This window comes from Lontra canadensis, unplaced genomic scaffold, assembly GCF_010015895.1.
Source record: "Lontra canadensis isolate GAN:19392208 unplaced genomic scaffold, GSC_riverotter_1.0 scaffold58, whole genome shotgun sequence".
Lineage (NCBI taxonomy): Eukaryota > Metazoa > Chordata > Mammalia > Carnivora > Mustelidae > Lontra > Lontra canadensis.
Window position 1 is genome coordinate 3,898,996 of NW_022631052.1, and position 14,435 is coordinate 3,913,430.

Consider the following 14,435-nt stretch of genomic DNA (forward strand, 5'->3'; position numbering starts at 1 on the left):
GTTCAACCTAATATGAGAAAGTATTTGAACTTAATTAGAAAAATGAGTGGCATAAGGATAACTTTGTATGATAGGTAGAGTGATCATGAGAAAAAGATACAAAGAAATATTTTAATTGGTGGTCATATTAAGTGAGGATATTTTGAAATCTGTTTTGATCTTTAATATATGTAAGAGTGATTTCATTTTAGGTAAAATAAATTTTAACAGAACCCTGTAAACATTAAGCGTGATGGTACCATTACTGTAACATTTTCTTTTCATAGGGACATTTTACTATTTCTTAAAATCCTTGGTAGTTCCCTAGTTTTTCCAATGTACCCAAAATGGGATACTACTAAGAAGCCTCACTGTAATACAACACCAAAGCAACCATCTTTGATTTAATGTGTAAAGTATCCTCATAGAAAGAGAACAACTCTGCAGGATAGACACACAAGTTTAGTTTTGAGATACTAGATTTTTTTTTGTTAATTGCTTGAAGTATCTATGAAATAGTCAGAGGGAGCACTTAAATACCTTTATAGTCTGTCCCTGTCACTTAGATAAACACTTTTGGGCCTGTGCCTGGAGAATTGCTATTTATCTTGCCTAGTATATTGCTATTTATCTGGCATAGTAGTTCAGAGCATGGGGTGGGTTTGAATCCCTGCTCAGTTGCTGCTGGCTGTGTATCGTTGATCAAGTAACTTGTCCTTGCCTCACTTTCCTCACTGTAAATTGGGTTATAGAGATAAGAAAAGTTAGAAGTTCTTAGACTAGCACAGAGAACAGTTCATCTAATTGTGACTGTTGCTGTTGCTACTACATTGACAACTCATTCAACAAAATTAAAACACCTTGACAGTTTTTAATGATTGTTCTGTAGAACATTCAGTGCTTGCTAAAGTTCCTCAAATACTAACTTTGGGGGCCCCTGCGTGGCTCAGTCGGTTAAGCATCTGCCTTCGGCTTAGGTCATGATCCCAGGGTCCCAGGATTGAGGCCCGCATCAGTCTCCCTGCTTGGTGGGGAGCTTTCTTCTTCCACTCCCTCTCCCTCTGCTGCTCCCTCTGCTTCTCCCTCTGCTTATGCTTGCTCTGTCTCTGTCAAATAAAGAAATAAAAATCTTATGGTAAAAATACTAACTTTTAAAGTATTACACTTTTGGGTTGGAGTGATCAGATTTTTGAGTTTGAGTTTTAAAATTTGGGTAGAGTAAGAGAATAATAAAATGTCAGAGCAGCAAAGATATTCCTCCCTCTACATAGGACAATTGTGTAGACTTCTGCTATACATAGTTTCATAATAAACCTTAGATGGCATTATGAAGAGATCAGAACTTTAAAATGTGTCTGTTGGATCTCTGCAAGGTAGGTTTGTAACTTTACTGGCTTCTCCACATAATGGTGTTGAGGCAGGCCACTGGCTGAACACAAACATGTGCATGTCCTTCCTTGTGTCCATCCATGAGTACCCGTATCTGTGGGTCCAGTTACAGTGTTTGGATGTAATCTCTACCCTTGAAATGTTGAGAGTCTAAAAAGGGTGTAAGGCAAGCACAAGACAATATGTACAGTGCAGAGAGACACTGAAAGTCTGTGTGAGAGAAATGTACTAGATTGACTGCTTTCCCAATGGGCAGACATTCAGTTGTAGGACCAACGCACAAATGTTTTATAAACTTAGAATAGGAACACTGACAGCCCTAGTGCCAAGGGTTGATAACCTTCTTGGTTTCTGGTCTGTTTTGTTCAAATTCTAACATTAGGCAAGAGCTGTGATCAGTCCTGGGTATGTAAAATGACTCCTTATACTTGAGGAGCTCACAGTCTTATGGGGGGGGGGAGCTAAATGAATCCATAATTATGCTACAATGAAGTAAGCTGTAACTGGTTAAGTTATAGGATTTTGCACAAGCATCAGATTCAGTCTTGGGAAACAGGATAGGGAGATGATGGGAAGCCCAGAGGCTTGAGGTGCATCTTATTGGATGGAGCTACCTAGGTTGGGATGGAACTTGTTCTTGTTAGAGGAAGTAGCCTGTACAAAGGTCCTGCTGGCAGTGCACAAATGGTGTGAAGAGCAGGTTTGTCTGGAGCTTAGACTATCAGTGAAATAGTGAGGAGAGACTGAAAGACCGGGAAGGTGGGCCCTAATGAGTGCACTGAAGTAAGGATGAGTAATTTGCACCGAATTTGATAGATTTTGAGGAATTGTTACAGATTTCTGATCAGGAAAGTTTCAGACATTATTAGGAAGATAATATAGAAGATGAGTATGAGCAGGAAGGCAATAATACTGTAATAAATTATTCTGAATTGAGCTATGAACTTAAACATTCTCCTCAGTTTAAGGTACAGATTTATTTAAGTTAAAAAATACCAATGATTACACACTGAACTTTTTATTAATAGTCTTTGCCAATTTTATTTTATTATACCTTTGTTCATTTTGCTTGACTAAATTCTTTTGCATTTTTTCAGTTTGAATTTTAGCGATTGATATAATACACCAAACTGACTTTTCCAAATGCACCAAACAAAATTATTTTATGAACACAATCTTCTGGCCATTTGATTGGTTATTAGTAAGTGGTGGGAAAGATATGCTATCTTAAAACCCCAAAATGGTACAGTGGGCAAATACAGGCTTCTAGGAACTAAAGATGGCTTGACCCAAAGCATTGAGTCCCTGGTCCAGAAGGACAAGTATTTTATATATATGGCCTAGTATGTGCTTAGTAACGCTTGTTGAATGAGTGAATGAATGAAACCCATCTTACATATTTCTAACATAGAACAGTATTGTACTCTCAGAAGGTTAACTTAAAATAAATACACTTAAAACATTTAATAATTTGATATTGTGAGGAGATTGAAACCTAATTAAAAATAAGGCATTAAATATCCATTTTATTTTGTGTATGTTCTATAAAGAAACCAAGCTATAGATATGCAGTCTGTAATTTTAAAATTTATCTGTGCTATCTCTTTTCCTTTTGATTATTACAGGTAGACAGATGTAAATTAGAATAGGGATACATCTGTCTACCTCTAAAAATTGCCCCAGCGTGTTGGAAGCCTTAGGAATTGGCTCCATTGTCAGTGTAGAGGCAGAGTGGCAGTTACTACCTTTTGTTGCATTTATAGTCATGAGTATTGGTTTTTTATTTTTCAGAGTGCTGCCACCTATGCCAGGAGGTATGGGCAATTGCAAAAAAGCATTAGACATTAGAGAACTAGGAAAGAGGGATCTTGTTTTCTAGTAGTGACGGGTGTAAGATAATTTAAGACACGCTAACACTGTTGCATATACCACCGAACTGCAAGCCTCTGGAAAGAGAAGTGAGCATTTTGTAAGGATGGAGGAAGGCTGAGAGAAGAGAATGGAGAGCCAGTTTGCTAGTACTATAATGTGTATATATAGATTAAAATGTATATAATCTGAAATGATTGTTATAACCTTCGTTTAGCTATCTCCAAGACAGAACCTAGTTCCCTCCTCAGCTTTTTTTTTTTTTTGAAAAATATTGATGGGTATACACACACATAACTTTTTTTCTGGCTAAACCATTTTATAGGTAATTTCTAGACTTCATGAATCTTCACCCCTAAATACTTGATTATGTAACTTCTGTGAGAATGTAGGATATTTTCAGTGATACTGATGTAATTTGTTGTCCTGTCAAATTTTTCATATTCTGAATTTGTCTGTTTCCTCATGATTAGATTCAGGTTAAACATTTTTGACAAGAATATTGAGTAGGTGATGAGTATTTCTGTGCCATCCCATCAAAGGCACATGTCAATTTGTCTCAATATTGATCTTGTTAACTTTGATTACTTAGTGTCCACCAGATTTTTCCTGTGTAAAGGAAAAATCTGGTGGACACCCTTTTCTTTCTGTAATTATTAGGTAAATCAGGGGTGAGACTTCGAGACAGTGAATATTCTTTTCCCTAGCCCACTTTTCACTCTGACTTGAGGAGAAACCTGACTTTGAGCTATTAGAAACAACAGAGATCAAATGAAGACTACATTCCCAAGTAACAGGAAAGGTAGGGGAACAGAGGAGAGGAGAAAGAAGAAAAACATGGGATATCTAACCAAGGCAGATTATGACGGTAAAGTGAAACTCTGAAAAGTGTTGATGTTAAATTTTCTAAAATCATAGTTAAGTATACAGGAATATACTATTATATTTTATAGTCTGTGAATTTTCAGTTGAATTTTGGTTTATGGTTATCTTTGACAAAATGAAATCATTTTAGTCAACACTGTGAATGGCTTTATTCTCAATTGAAAAAAATTACTTTTTGTGAAAGTAGTGATCCTTTTACATATAAAACTCACAGGAGTGAAGTTATCTCTAGGCAGAATGTTCAGTTTCAGAGCTTCTTCTTCTAAAGAGATTATCCGATCCCTGACTTTTTCACCTGGTTTTATATATATATTTTTCCCATTATTGGTGGTCAGTTTATGATTCATTGAAATTGATCTCTGATTAAATTAGAAAAGAATTCTTTTTGGAATTTATTGTTTGGATTTATTTATTTTTCAAGTATAAGATTCTGGTGAATTTTTCTGCAGCATTCTAGATTTGTAGTATTTTACCTATTAACATTTATATGGAGATTTTATTACATGGCGTTAATTCTTGAGATTAACACTGCATTGCTGAAAAGTGAATTTTACTTTAATTTTCATATTTGTTGTTATTATGTAAATAGTAATAGAAGAATACATTTGTATTTCGTGAGAACAAGCACTTTTACTTAGTGGAAAATGATAGCTATTTCTAAATAGTTTATGAACTAAGTATTCCTAGTTCTCACTGGATCTAAATTATTCAACTCTTGATAAAAAATTTCTGACTTTTAAAATAGTTACACTGTGTTTTGTTTTCTTATGTGTAGTTTTAAAAGAATTCCTTTTCTAAAGCATAAAATACTAATAGTTTTCATTGATGATTATCCAAATGATTCCAGTGTGTATTTAACTGAAATAATAGATTTAACAGAAAGTCATAAGTTTCTCATAAAAGAGAAAATGGAATACTTATTAATACTTTTGTAAGCAACACATTTATATTGTAAAGTTATCGTACAATTCAGAATTCTTTCATATGAAGAATAGGAAAAGATCTAATGGATTAGATAGAATTATTAAGCTAGGCGTGCTTGCAATTGAGAGAACAAGCTAAAGTCTAACTGTGGAATGTAAATAAAATCGATGTGTTACCACAGGCAACTTACTGAACCGTGTAATTAGCTTTTTCTATGAAAAATGAGACATTTATACTGAAATTGTGGTGAAATAATATGTAAAGGGCTTATGTTCTAATGATATGAAAATTAAACAGTTGGTAAAAAATTATAATTTAAAGATTGCTGCTTCAGGGAAAAGTTTAATCAGTTGGTTTTTAGGGGGGGGATTTATGTTTTGGTAAGTTAAAGGCATTACAATCCAATATTTTTGCATTGATACGAAGTGTCCTACTTGTATAAAGTAAACTTGAGTAAAACCCCCACTAATGAAGGATTAAAGTTACCACTTGAACAAGTAGGATTGAAAATTAACCTGAAATTAGAGAAACCATTATTTAGTGTATTATAGTTTTTTCCCTCCTTTATATGTAAGTAATTTTAGTGATGAATATATTGTGACTGATACAAAAGTATTTAGGCTAGTAATTTTAAGGATAGCTTATTTGATACACACTCCCTTTGTTTACGTTGTACTTCAAAGTTTTATTCCTTAAAAGAAAATTAAAAGATTTAGGAGAGGTTCTTGTACATTAAAGTGGTATAAAGATTTCTTTGCCTCATAATATAATTTCTTTGTTATCTCTTTTTTTTAAGGGACGTTAACATAAGGACATGAATGTAGCAAATTGAGAAAAAGTTTAGCTATGAGTAGAATTTAATGGCCTAATTAATTCCAGAAAACATTACATATTTGAACATTAGAATTGAATGAGGTAGAGATACAAAATTATCTATCTAGAGAACAACACCTTTGCTGCAGAATTTATAAGCAAATACATTACTGACATGAATTTACAAGGAAATTCATTGCTGACCCATTCAGATGGCATCATGTCAGTTTTACTGTTTAGTATTTTACATAGGAGATGAAGTAAAAAGACCCTCCAGTGAAATTGGGCTTTTCTAATAAGGAAGAAGGTGAGAATGGATCTCCTAGGTCATCACTGGGAGGATTCAGAGAATGTCCTCTTCCATTTATGCTGTTGAAATTAGTATAGGCAGAAGGAAACTGAAGCTTAGAAAATGCCTGTGAGTGACTTCCTCATGTCACTCATTATGGTAGAATCCAGCCCCATATGTTGTACCTTTCAAAATCAAACCCATTATTTGGTTGCAGAGCTATATATAACGTGAAACTATGTGATTGTGCCATATAAAATGAGTCAGTCAAGTTTCCCAAACCATTTTAAATAAAACCCACATAACTGTTCCAATTCTATTTATATCAACTCAGATCTATTTCCTGTACTTACAGAAAGAATGCTGGCTTGCATAATACTGGACAGAGGACCTATCTTTTTTGATTTAAATATTTTCTGTGACACGTGGCAAATGTTGGTTCCAGTAATGTCAGCTCATAAACATTTAGTCTAGGTCCTCTTAACTGAGCACACACTAAAGATAAAGGGAAAATAAAAATAGTTTCAGAGTCATAAAAATTTGACATGAATATAAGCCATTTGAATAGTTTATTAGATTTAGTTTATTAGATTAGCAGTTTGCTGTTATAAAATATCTTAACTGAAGTAACTGAAACAGTTTTGTTTCTGTTGTCATTAAGAGGTGTTCCCCCCCCTTCTTATAGATCTATTATCATAGGTATGTATTTTGAAAAATCACAGTAAAAGAACATGTTAACTATTGGAGGAAGCAGGAGGTGGTTGCTGAGGCTACCATTTAATTATTTTGGACCTGTTCAAAGTGTGGTAGACTAAACCAATTTATGTTGGGACTAACATTCATGAATAATTGTTTGAAAAAGTATTTACAAATGGTTTCTATTTTGTTTTGTTTTAGAATGTTTGAGCAAATGGCAGCTAGAACTTGGTGTAGTCTACTCAGCAATGCGTATCACTGGAAACTAAGATTTTTTTATGCTTTTAAAAGAATATTGTAATGGTTGAAATAATACATAAATATGCTGCTTCTCCCCCATCCCAAAAGTTCCCAACAGTTTGGCAGTCTCTTTTAAGTATTAGAGAATTATGAAATTAGACTGTGTAGCTCTTATTTTGTGACTGATGCTGTCCTGGTACTACCTGAATTGATGCTCATTGAATATCATTATGGCTAGCAAGTGTTCGATAATTTCCTTTAGAGCTCCATCTGTGTAAATATTTTTGAACAATTTTCTCCAAGTACTGGGCCACATACCTATTTCTTATAAACCCGACATTGATAAAATGCACTCTTTGTATAATTGGGTCTTGTTTTGATACTGGCTCTTTCATATTGTGATTTGGCAGTGAGTTCAACAGAGTAAGCATTATCCTCTTGAGACCCATCTAGGATTGAACTAAAGGGCTTCTACAATACCCACATGATCATACAATTAGTTTTTTTTTTTTTTTTTAATTTTTTAAAAAAATGCTGTGATAGTGTAACTGAGTATGAGCTGGTTGCCAGGGTATTGTGGCAGAATAATACCCTGCAGTTTGTAGTTAATCATGCAGCAGAACTGCCTTGATTAAAAAAAAAAAATTAAGAATAAGATAAAAATTGGATGAAGACAAAGTATCTTTGTGTTGAAAAAGATTGGATGTATAAAATGGTAAAGGGAAGGTTAGAGCATTCACAAATCTGTTATTGGAAACTTTGTCTTCCTACTTAATATAATATCATATGTAAAATATCTGCCATTAAAAAAATACTTTTGCTTATGGCTTTGCTACCCTTGGGGCAGATAAGACTTCTTGGTAATCTTGAAGGCTTACTTTCTGACACCATTAGGAAATACTCAAGTATCTGTAGAATGACTCCCTGAAACCGGAAGTGTGAAGGACCTCATCAAGATGAGGTTTCTTCGTTAAGATTGTTTTGTTTTTTTTCACAGGTAATCTTGGGCTTATTTAAACATAAGCAAAAATTTAATGTTTGCTCTTTATAAGAGGGCATGTTATTTATATTGAAACGTAGGTAGTCTGAATTAGAAAAATTCAGATACTCTCAGGTCGGTATTAGGCACTATATTTTTAACTTATTTTAAAAGTCACCTAGTAGATAGTAATAGTGGAAAGGACGTCTGCTTTGACATCCTTGGAAGAAAACTATATGCAACTCTGATTGTTTAGGGAAGAAATAACATTTGTTGACAGTGACTCTATTATGGAAAAATTTATCATGCCATTTACTGGTTTCATGAAGAGTGTAACAAAGACGGGCTCTTGATTTGAGTAGCAGACTTGGCTGGGACAATTATCCCCATTGCTAAAGGAAAGGCTTCATTAAGCAGAACTCAGTTAGCCAAAGCCCTCAAACACATTTGAATATATATCCCCCTGGCCCCCAACCCATCCTCAGTAAGCACGCAACCATTTTATAAAAAAAGGTTAAATGACTTAACCATAGTATTATCAGTGATTAGCCCAGATATGCATAGATAGCATTCTGATTCCCAGTATGATTGAGGCAGTGAGCTAGAAGATCCTCAGGGGGCAAGAACATTTTGACGGAATGCCCTGAGGTCCTACTGATTCAACTCAATTGCCCACACATTAAAATTTATAGTATTGTCTAATAGTGATAAAATAATATATGAGAAGATGTTTTAAAATCATTCTTTGAGCTTTATAAACATAAACTGTTATCTCTATTTAATCTTTAATATTTACGGTTACCACCATGTATTTATCCAACAGATTTTTATTGAGACTGCATTCTCTTAGGTGCTGCTCAGAATACAGAAATGAATCAGAAACATACTCTGGTTTTTTAGAAGCTAACAAATAGGGGAGCTAGCATTTGTACATGGGGTATTAGTTACAGATGTCCTAAGAGGGGCCACACAGTATTTTTTCAGTTACAGAAGGAGGCAGGGCCTTGATGAAGAGTTAATTCTTGAGCTGAGCCTTAAAGAATGGGTAGGATTTTGGTATTTGGACATACGGCTATGTTAGGGCAAGCACACTTCATGTATATGGAATTGCATATGTAAGGATGTAGAGAGGAAAGTTTGGAATATCTATTTGGGAAGAGTTAAAGATGAGAAGTTGATTGAAAATGGATATTTATGCCTAAAACGTAGGCCAATGAGTTTGGGCTTCATAGACAGTTGGGTTTTTTGAGAGTTTTTGAATAGGACTGGAGGGAAGGCCCTCTGTAGGCTGCATGGCAGGCAGGACCTGCATCTGACTCTTGCTTATAGTTGTAATTCTGGGACCAGCACAATTCCTGACACATATTTGTTGTGAATAAATTAACGAGTAAATGAATGAGTATAATAGGAGTTTGTGTAGACTATCAATCTTTCATCATTGACTACTCCTAGGTCCTCCTAGTATTTTGGATCACAAAAGAGAACAGGCTGTTGTTGAGAAGACTGTTTTAAAGAACACCTACGCAGCACCTGGGTGGCTCAGTGGATTAAACCTCTGTCTTCCAGCTCAGGTCATGATCTCAGGGTCCTGGGATCGAGTCCCGAATGGGGCTCTCTGCTCAGTGGGGAGCCTGCTTTCCTCTCTCTCTCTTCTGCCTGCCTCTCTGCCTACTTGTGATCTCTGTCAAATAAATAAATAAAATCTTGAAAAAAAAATAAAGAACACATAACGACTGCATATGTGAAAGGTTTTTTTTTTGTTTCATTGATTTAACTGTATATTGGAAAGACAGTGATACAGTTTTCTTCCTTTTTTTTGCAGCTTCCTATTTTTTATAGTCTGCAGTTTAGTTTTGAAAGTTTTTATTAAAATTTATTGACTAATTTTCCATAAATTATTTCCATTAGTGTTGTAGATAGCAAGTAGTTGGGACAGTTAGCAAAAAGCTTGTGTTCTAATTGTCTTGTAGAACAGAAGCTGTGGGAGGGTCCTATTAAATGGGTTAAAGTGCTTAATGGTATTTCTGTGTCAGAAGCCTTGTTAACTTATAAATACATCATGGATTGAATGACCTTGGGTGTCCTACATATGTTATAAATTGCCAGTTCAACATTAGAGTTGATATTTGCTACATAGAAAAAATTAGCTAACATTGTTCTGCTGGGCTCTCTCTGGAAATTGCACATTTTCAGTATAGAATCCAACTGACTGAAAGCTTTCATTGAGCTTTCTTTCTCTCACCCTGAAATCCTGAATTAATTGCTAACTTTTTAAGATATGATGTCTATAGACTACTTGGTAAATTGAGATAAGTATATGATTTAAGTAAACATTTTCAATGAAATCCTTAATAGGCACTTTTTAGTGTTGGTATACGTCTTTTCTATTGTTGTAAAAGATAGCCTTTTGGTTCCATCAAATACTCTAAAATAGCAAATTAGTACTTTACCAATTCTGTAATTTTAAATGGCATTTCTCAAAGACTACTAAAAAAATCGATCTGTCTCTTCCAGAGATACTTGCAAACACACATATATACCTAAAGTAGCTTGAATTTCCTGTATTGGTTGAAATTTCCATTTGGCAACACATGGAATGCAGCCACATCTCCCAGAGGAGACTTGAAGAGTCTTTTCCATCATTAATGAATCACACTTTCTTGGCCAGGAACCATCTATCATTCTCTTTTTCCGTTTGTGACTTTACCTGGCATTCCGTGGAAGTATAGGTCATGGATTGTGGATTACTCCTTCCTGTTCACCCTTACTCACGTATCCAAAAATGGAACGAGGCCAGGAAGAAATTTACCACTCTTTAGTTATAGTTTACTTTTGAGAGGTAGAGATCATAATACAAGTATGTTAAGTTAACTAAAAATAAGGTGGAATGGTCATGCCATGCCTCCTGTTATATATGTCATCATAGACCACTTAAATTTGCTCGTCTTTTATTCTTATCTCTAATATGGGAATTACAGCTTTATTTTATGATACAACGTGAAGTGAATATGAAAAGCTCATAGATTTAAAGGCTGTGTAAATGCACTTCATAGTCATACTTTTTCTTTAATGAACCTCACTGTCAAACTATTTTAAATCTTCATGAATTTATTTTACAATTAAGTTTTGGCCATAATTTCTACCTGTGAATAAAAGTTGAATTCCTTTTCACTTGGCATTCATTGTCAATAGTAATTCAATTATATAATAGGTGTTTGATTTTTAAGAAAGTATCTTGTAACTGGTCATTTTCTGGCTTTGGCTATTCAGGGATGGTTGATAATATTAATGCCTTTCCTCATAAAGGGATTTTAGAATAAAAAACTAAAATTATGTTCCATGTTGTTTTAATAGGATTGTGGTCTAATCCTTGAAAATTATAGTGAGTGTATGGTATATGTTAATTATCAGTGGACCAGTTTTTTCGACTTTTTATTCACTATTACATATATAGAATTCGCAAGAATATTGGATTAACAAGGATTACTACTCCCATTCATGTCGCATGCTATAATAGGCCCCATTTCCCTTTCTACGTTTGTTTTTTTTTATTTGCAGAATAGTTTTTATTTATGCTTATTGTGCCTAATTTTATAGTAGCAATAAACTGAGAATAAATGATAGCTTGACATAGTCTGGGAACCAGACAAGAATCAAATATTTATAGTTCACTTGTTAGGTGTTAGGCGTCATGCTGGGGGCTTGGTGATCAGTCTTGCACTTGAAAGTAGTTTTGAATTTATTCTTTTGGAATTTCAACTTAAATGATTTACAGGGAAATATGTAAGATTCTGATTTGTTTTTGCACCTTGTTTTGTGTTTATTAAATTCATTTTCATATGGCATGTTGGACAGATTTAGTAGATATGAAATACCAGCCTTTGCCATCTTGAGATTGTTAATTTAACTGGTTGAACACTAGAGGGACTGCAGACTAATCACCGGCTTTTTAGTTCAGTAGTATATTAGTTGGGATGCTTTATTTAAACAGTGGAGCTACACAGCTTTTTCCAGCTTTTTAGTTTTCCCAGGGTTAGGTATTGTGCCGCCAAATTTATCTGGTCACTTATTTTGGTTAATTCTCAAGTGTAGGGACTATAAAATTTAAACTCTGCCACTTTAGGTATATCAACACAGAAGACTTTTCGTTGGTTATGGACTCTTTTTAAGCTCAGTTTGTGTATTTAGATGTCCTGCTGAAAGAAATGGGAAATCTGGGAGTGGGTTGTATAAACAATGAGTTCCCAGCTTTCTCTTGGAAATCTGTGAGTATGGAACATAGCATTTGGGAAAAGTGAATATTCATTGGAACCTTAGTTCAGATTAATATTTTATGGAGATTTGCAACGATTTTATGATTATTGGGTATGAATTTTGTGAGAAGATTTATTAGGTATAATAGCACAAACAAGGTAAGATAATCTATACTTTTAGTCCAGGTGTTAGTTTTAGAGATAAATTTGCTGTTTCACACAAAAGCTGTTTGGCAACTGAGCTTAATTAGATAAGAACTTTCTGGAATTAGGTCTTAGGCATTAAAATGTTGAACATTTCTTGAAAAAACACTTTACTCTCAATTTTGCCTAGAAATGGTGTAAATTTTAAATTACAAAAATTTAAGTTAATATGTATACAATAGATGAGTGCTTCTGGAAGTGTGGTTTGATGATTGTGGGGATTTTAATCGAGGTCACATTAGGAACATACAAAAACGAAATCAATCTTTATGTATCTCTTTATAAAGAAATCCTAAAGATCACTTAGAGATGCATAGGATGAGATGGATATAGAATTCATTATTTTCTTCTGAAATGAATTTATTTCCTTATTTTTATATATTATAGTACTAATCTATCAAGCTTGCCCCCTGAATCATTTGTTATAATACTAGAACACTGGCAAGAATAATATCTGCCTTTACCTTTGTTTGCTAGATTTTTAAAATATGGCAGAAATATTATTACATAAAGGTAATTTTAAGCTTAATTCTTCATGTTTATGAGAATTTCCTCTGTATTTCATTTTCCTCAATTACATATTTTTAAAACTCAGTATAAATTAAAAATAAGTTCAGTAAGGTATAGGAAAAGAAAAATTTAAATGTCCATCTCTTTATTATTGATAATCTGTCTGCTTCCAGAATATTTTTGAACTAAAATGATTTGTGGAATTGGCTTTTATAATTTAAATATCCCTTGACACTAACTTGTAAGAACTATGATAATCAGTTAAAGTATACATTTGGTTAGATCACTTAAAAATTACATGTCTATCCAAATCATTTGTGTTCCTGTTATAATTGAAAAAGTCTTTAAAATTGTCCTTTGTTGGTTTTTGGGTTTCTGAAAATAGGAAAATATAAGTTACCACTGAGTCATAATGTCGTCGGTTCTTTGGCAAAACCATCAGTCAAATATTTTACTGCTAGTCTTAAGTGCTTTGCATAATGCTAATAAGTACTCTTATTAAATTACAGATTTTGGGTTATTTGGAGAAGAAATTTGAAATTAGTCTTTTATAGCTTCATTATTCTTTTCTCAGAAGTATGGTCTCAGTGTCACGAAAGACAAAATGCTGATGTGTTAAGTATGAAACTGTTTTCTGAAGATTGAATTTCTTGAAAATGCCAAAAAGTACACAGAGTACTGAACCATGAATTCCAGCGTTGGGATAAAGACATGTTGGATATAAAAAGCATGTTTTTGTTGTAAATGTTGGCTAGTTGACATGATTATAATTGGCATTGCAGGAGTCATCTTCAGTTGTTCTGAACAGAGTAAAAACTTACCCTCAAAACTTATCCTCACTTTGTTATATTTAAGGGGGAGTGGGCAGTAATTGCTCAGTGTATTAGACAGTAGATTGAAAAAGTTTGTGCTTTCTAAAGTTAGATTAAAGGTAAGATTAAGGACACTATTAAGGAAAGTTAGAAAAAATAAGAATCTTTTATTCTATTTCCAGTTTCTACCAAGGGTATTATTTGAAGTCAGCTTCATCACTGAATGCCTCTGGGTTAGGATAAAATTCAGTCATTCCTAAAATGACCTAACAAAGGTTTAATTAGAAAAAGGCTACTTAATAGATAGTTATGCTACTGCATCTCTCTGTGTTATGGGATGTCTTAATAAAATGTGGAGGAGGGAAGTGTGGAATTCAGTTCGGCAGCATTTACTGAGTGCTATGCACTGGGCTGTGTGCTGGGAATGAGTGGTCACTGTCTTCTGGGAGCTAGAAGTATGTAATTAGTTGTTCAGTTTTCTCAGAAATTTAATTAATGAAAATCTGAATTTGGGGCACCTTATTTTAGTCTAATTCTCAGAGCGCTTGTTTTAGTGGGTAATTTTCACTCTTGCTGTGTCTTTTTGTCAGTTC

The 14,435-nt window shown here is 33.9% G+C and overlaps 1 protein-coding gene across 1 annotated transcript in view; it reads left to right on the plus strand.

Moving 5' to 3' along the window:
• The window catches only part of LOC116878504 (mediator of RNA polymerase II transcription subunit 13-like), a 46,574-nt gene extending 38,263 nt beyond the window's left edge, over window positions 1-8,311 (plus strand). The window contains exons 3-4 of the mRNA XM_032876101.1: window positions 5,344-5,346; window positions 8,259-8,311. Of these exons, the coding sequence (XP_032731992.1) occupies window positions 5,344-5,346; window positions 8,259-8,311 (56 nt within the window). The remainder of the gene's footprint in view (window positions 1-5,343; window positions 5,347-8,258) is intronic.
• Window positions 8,312-14,435: the final 6,124 nt, after the last annotated feature.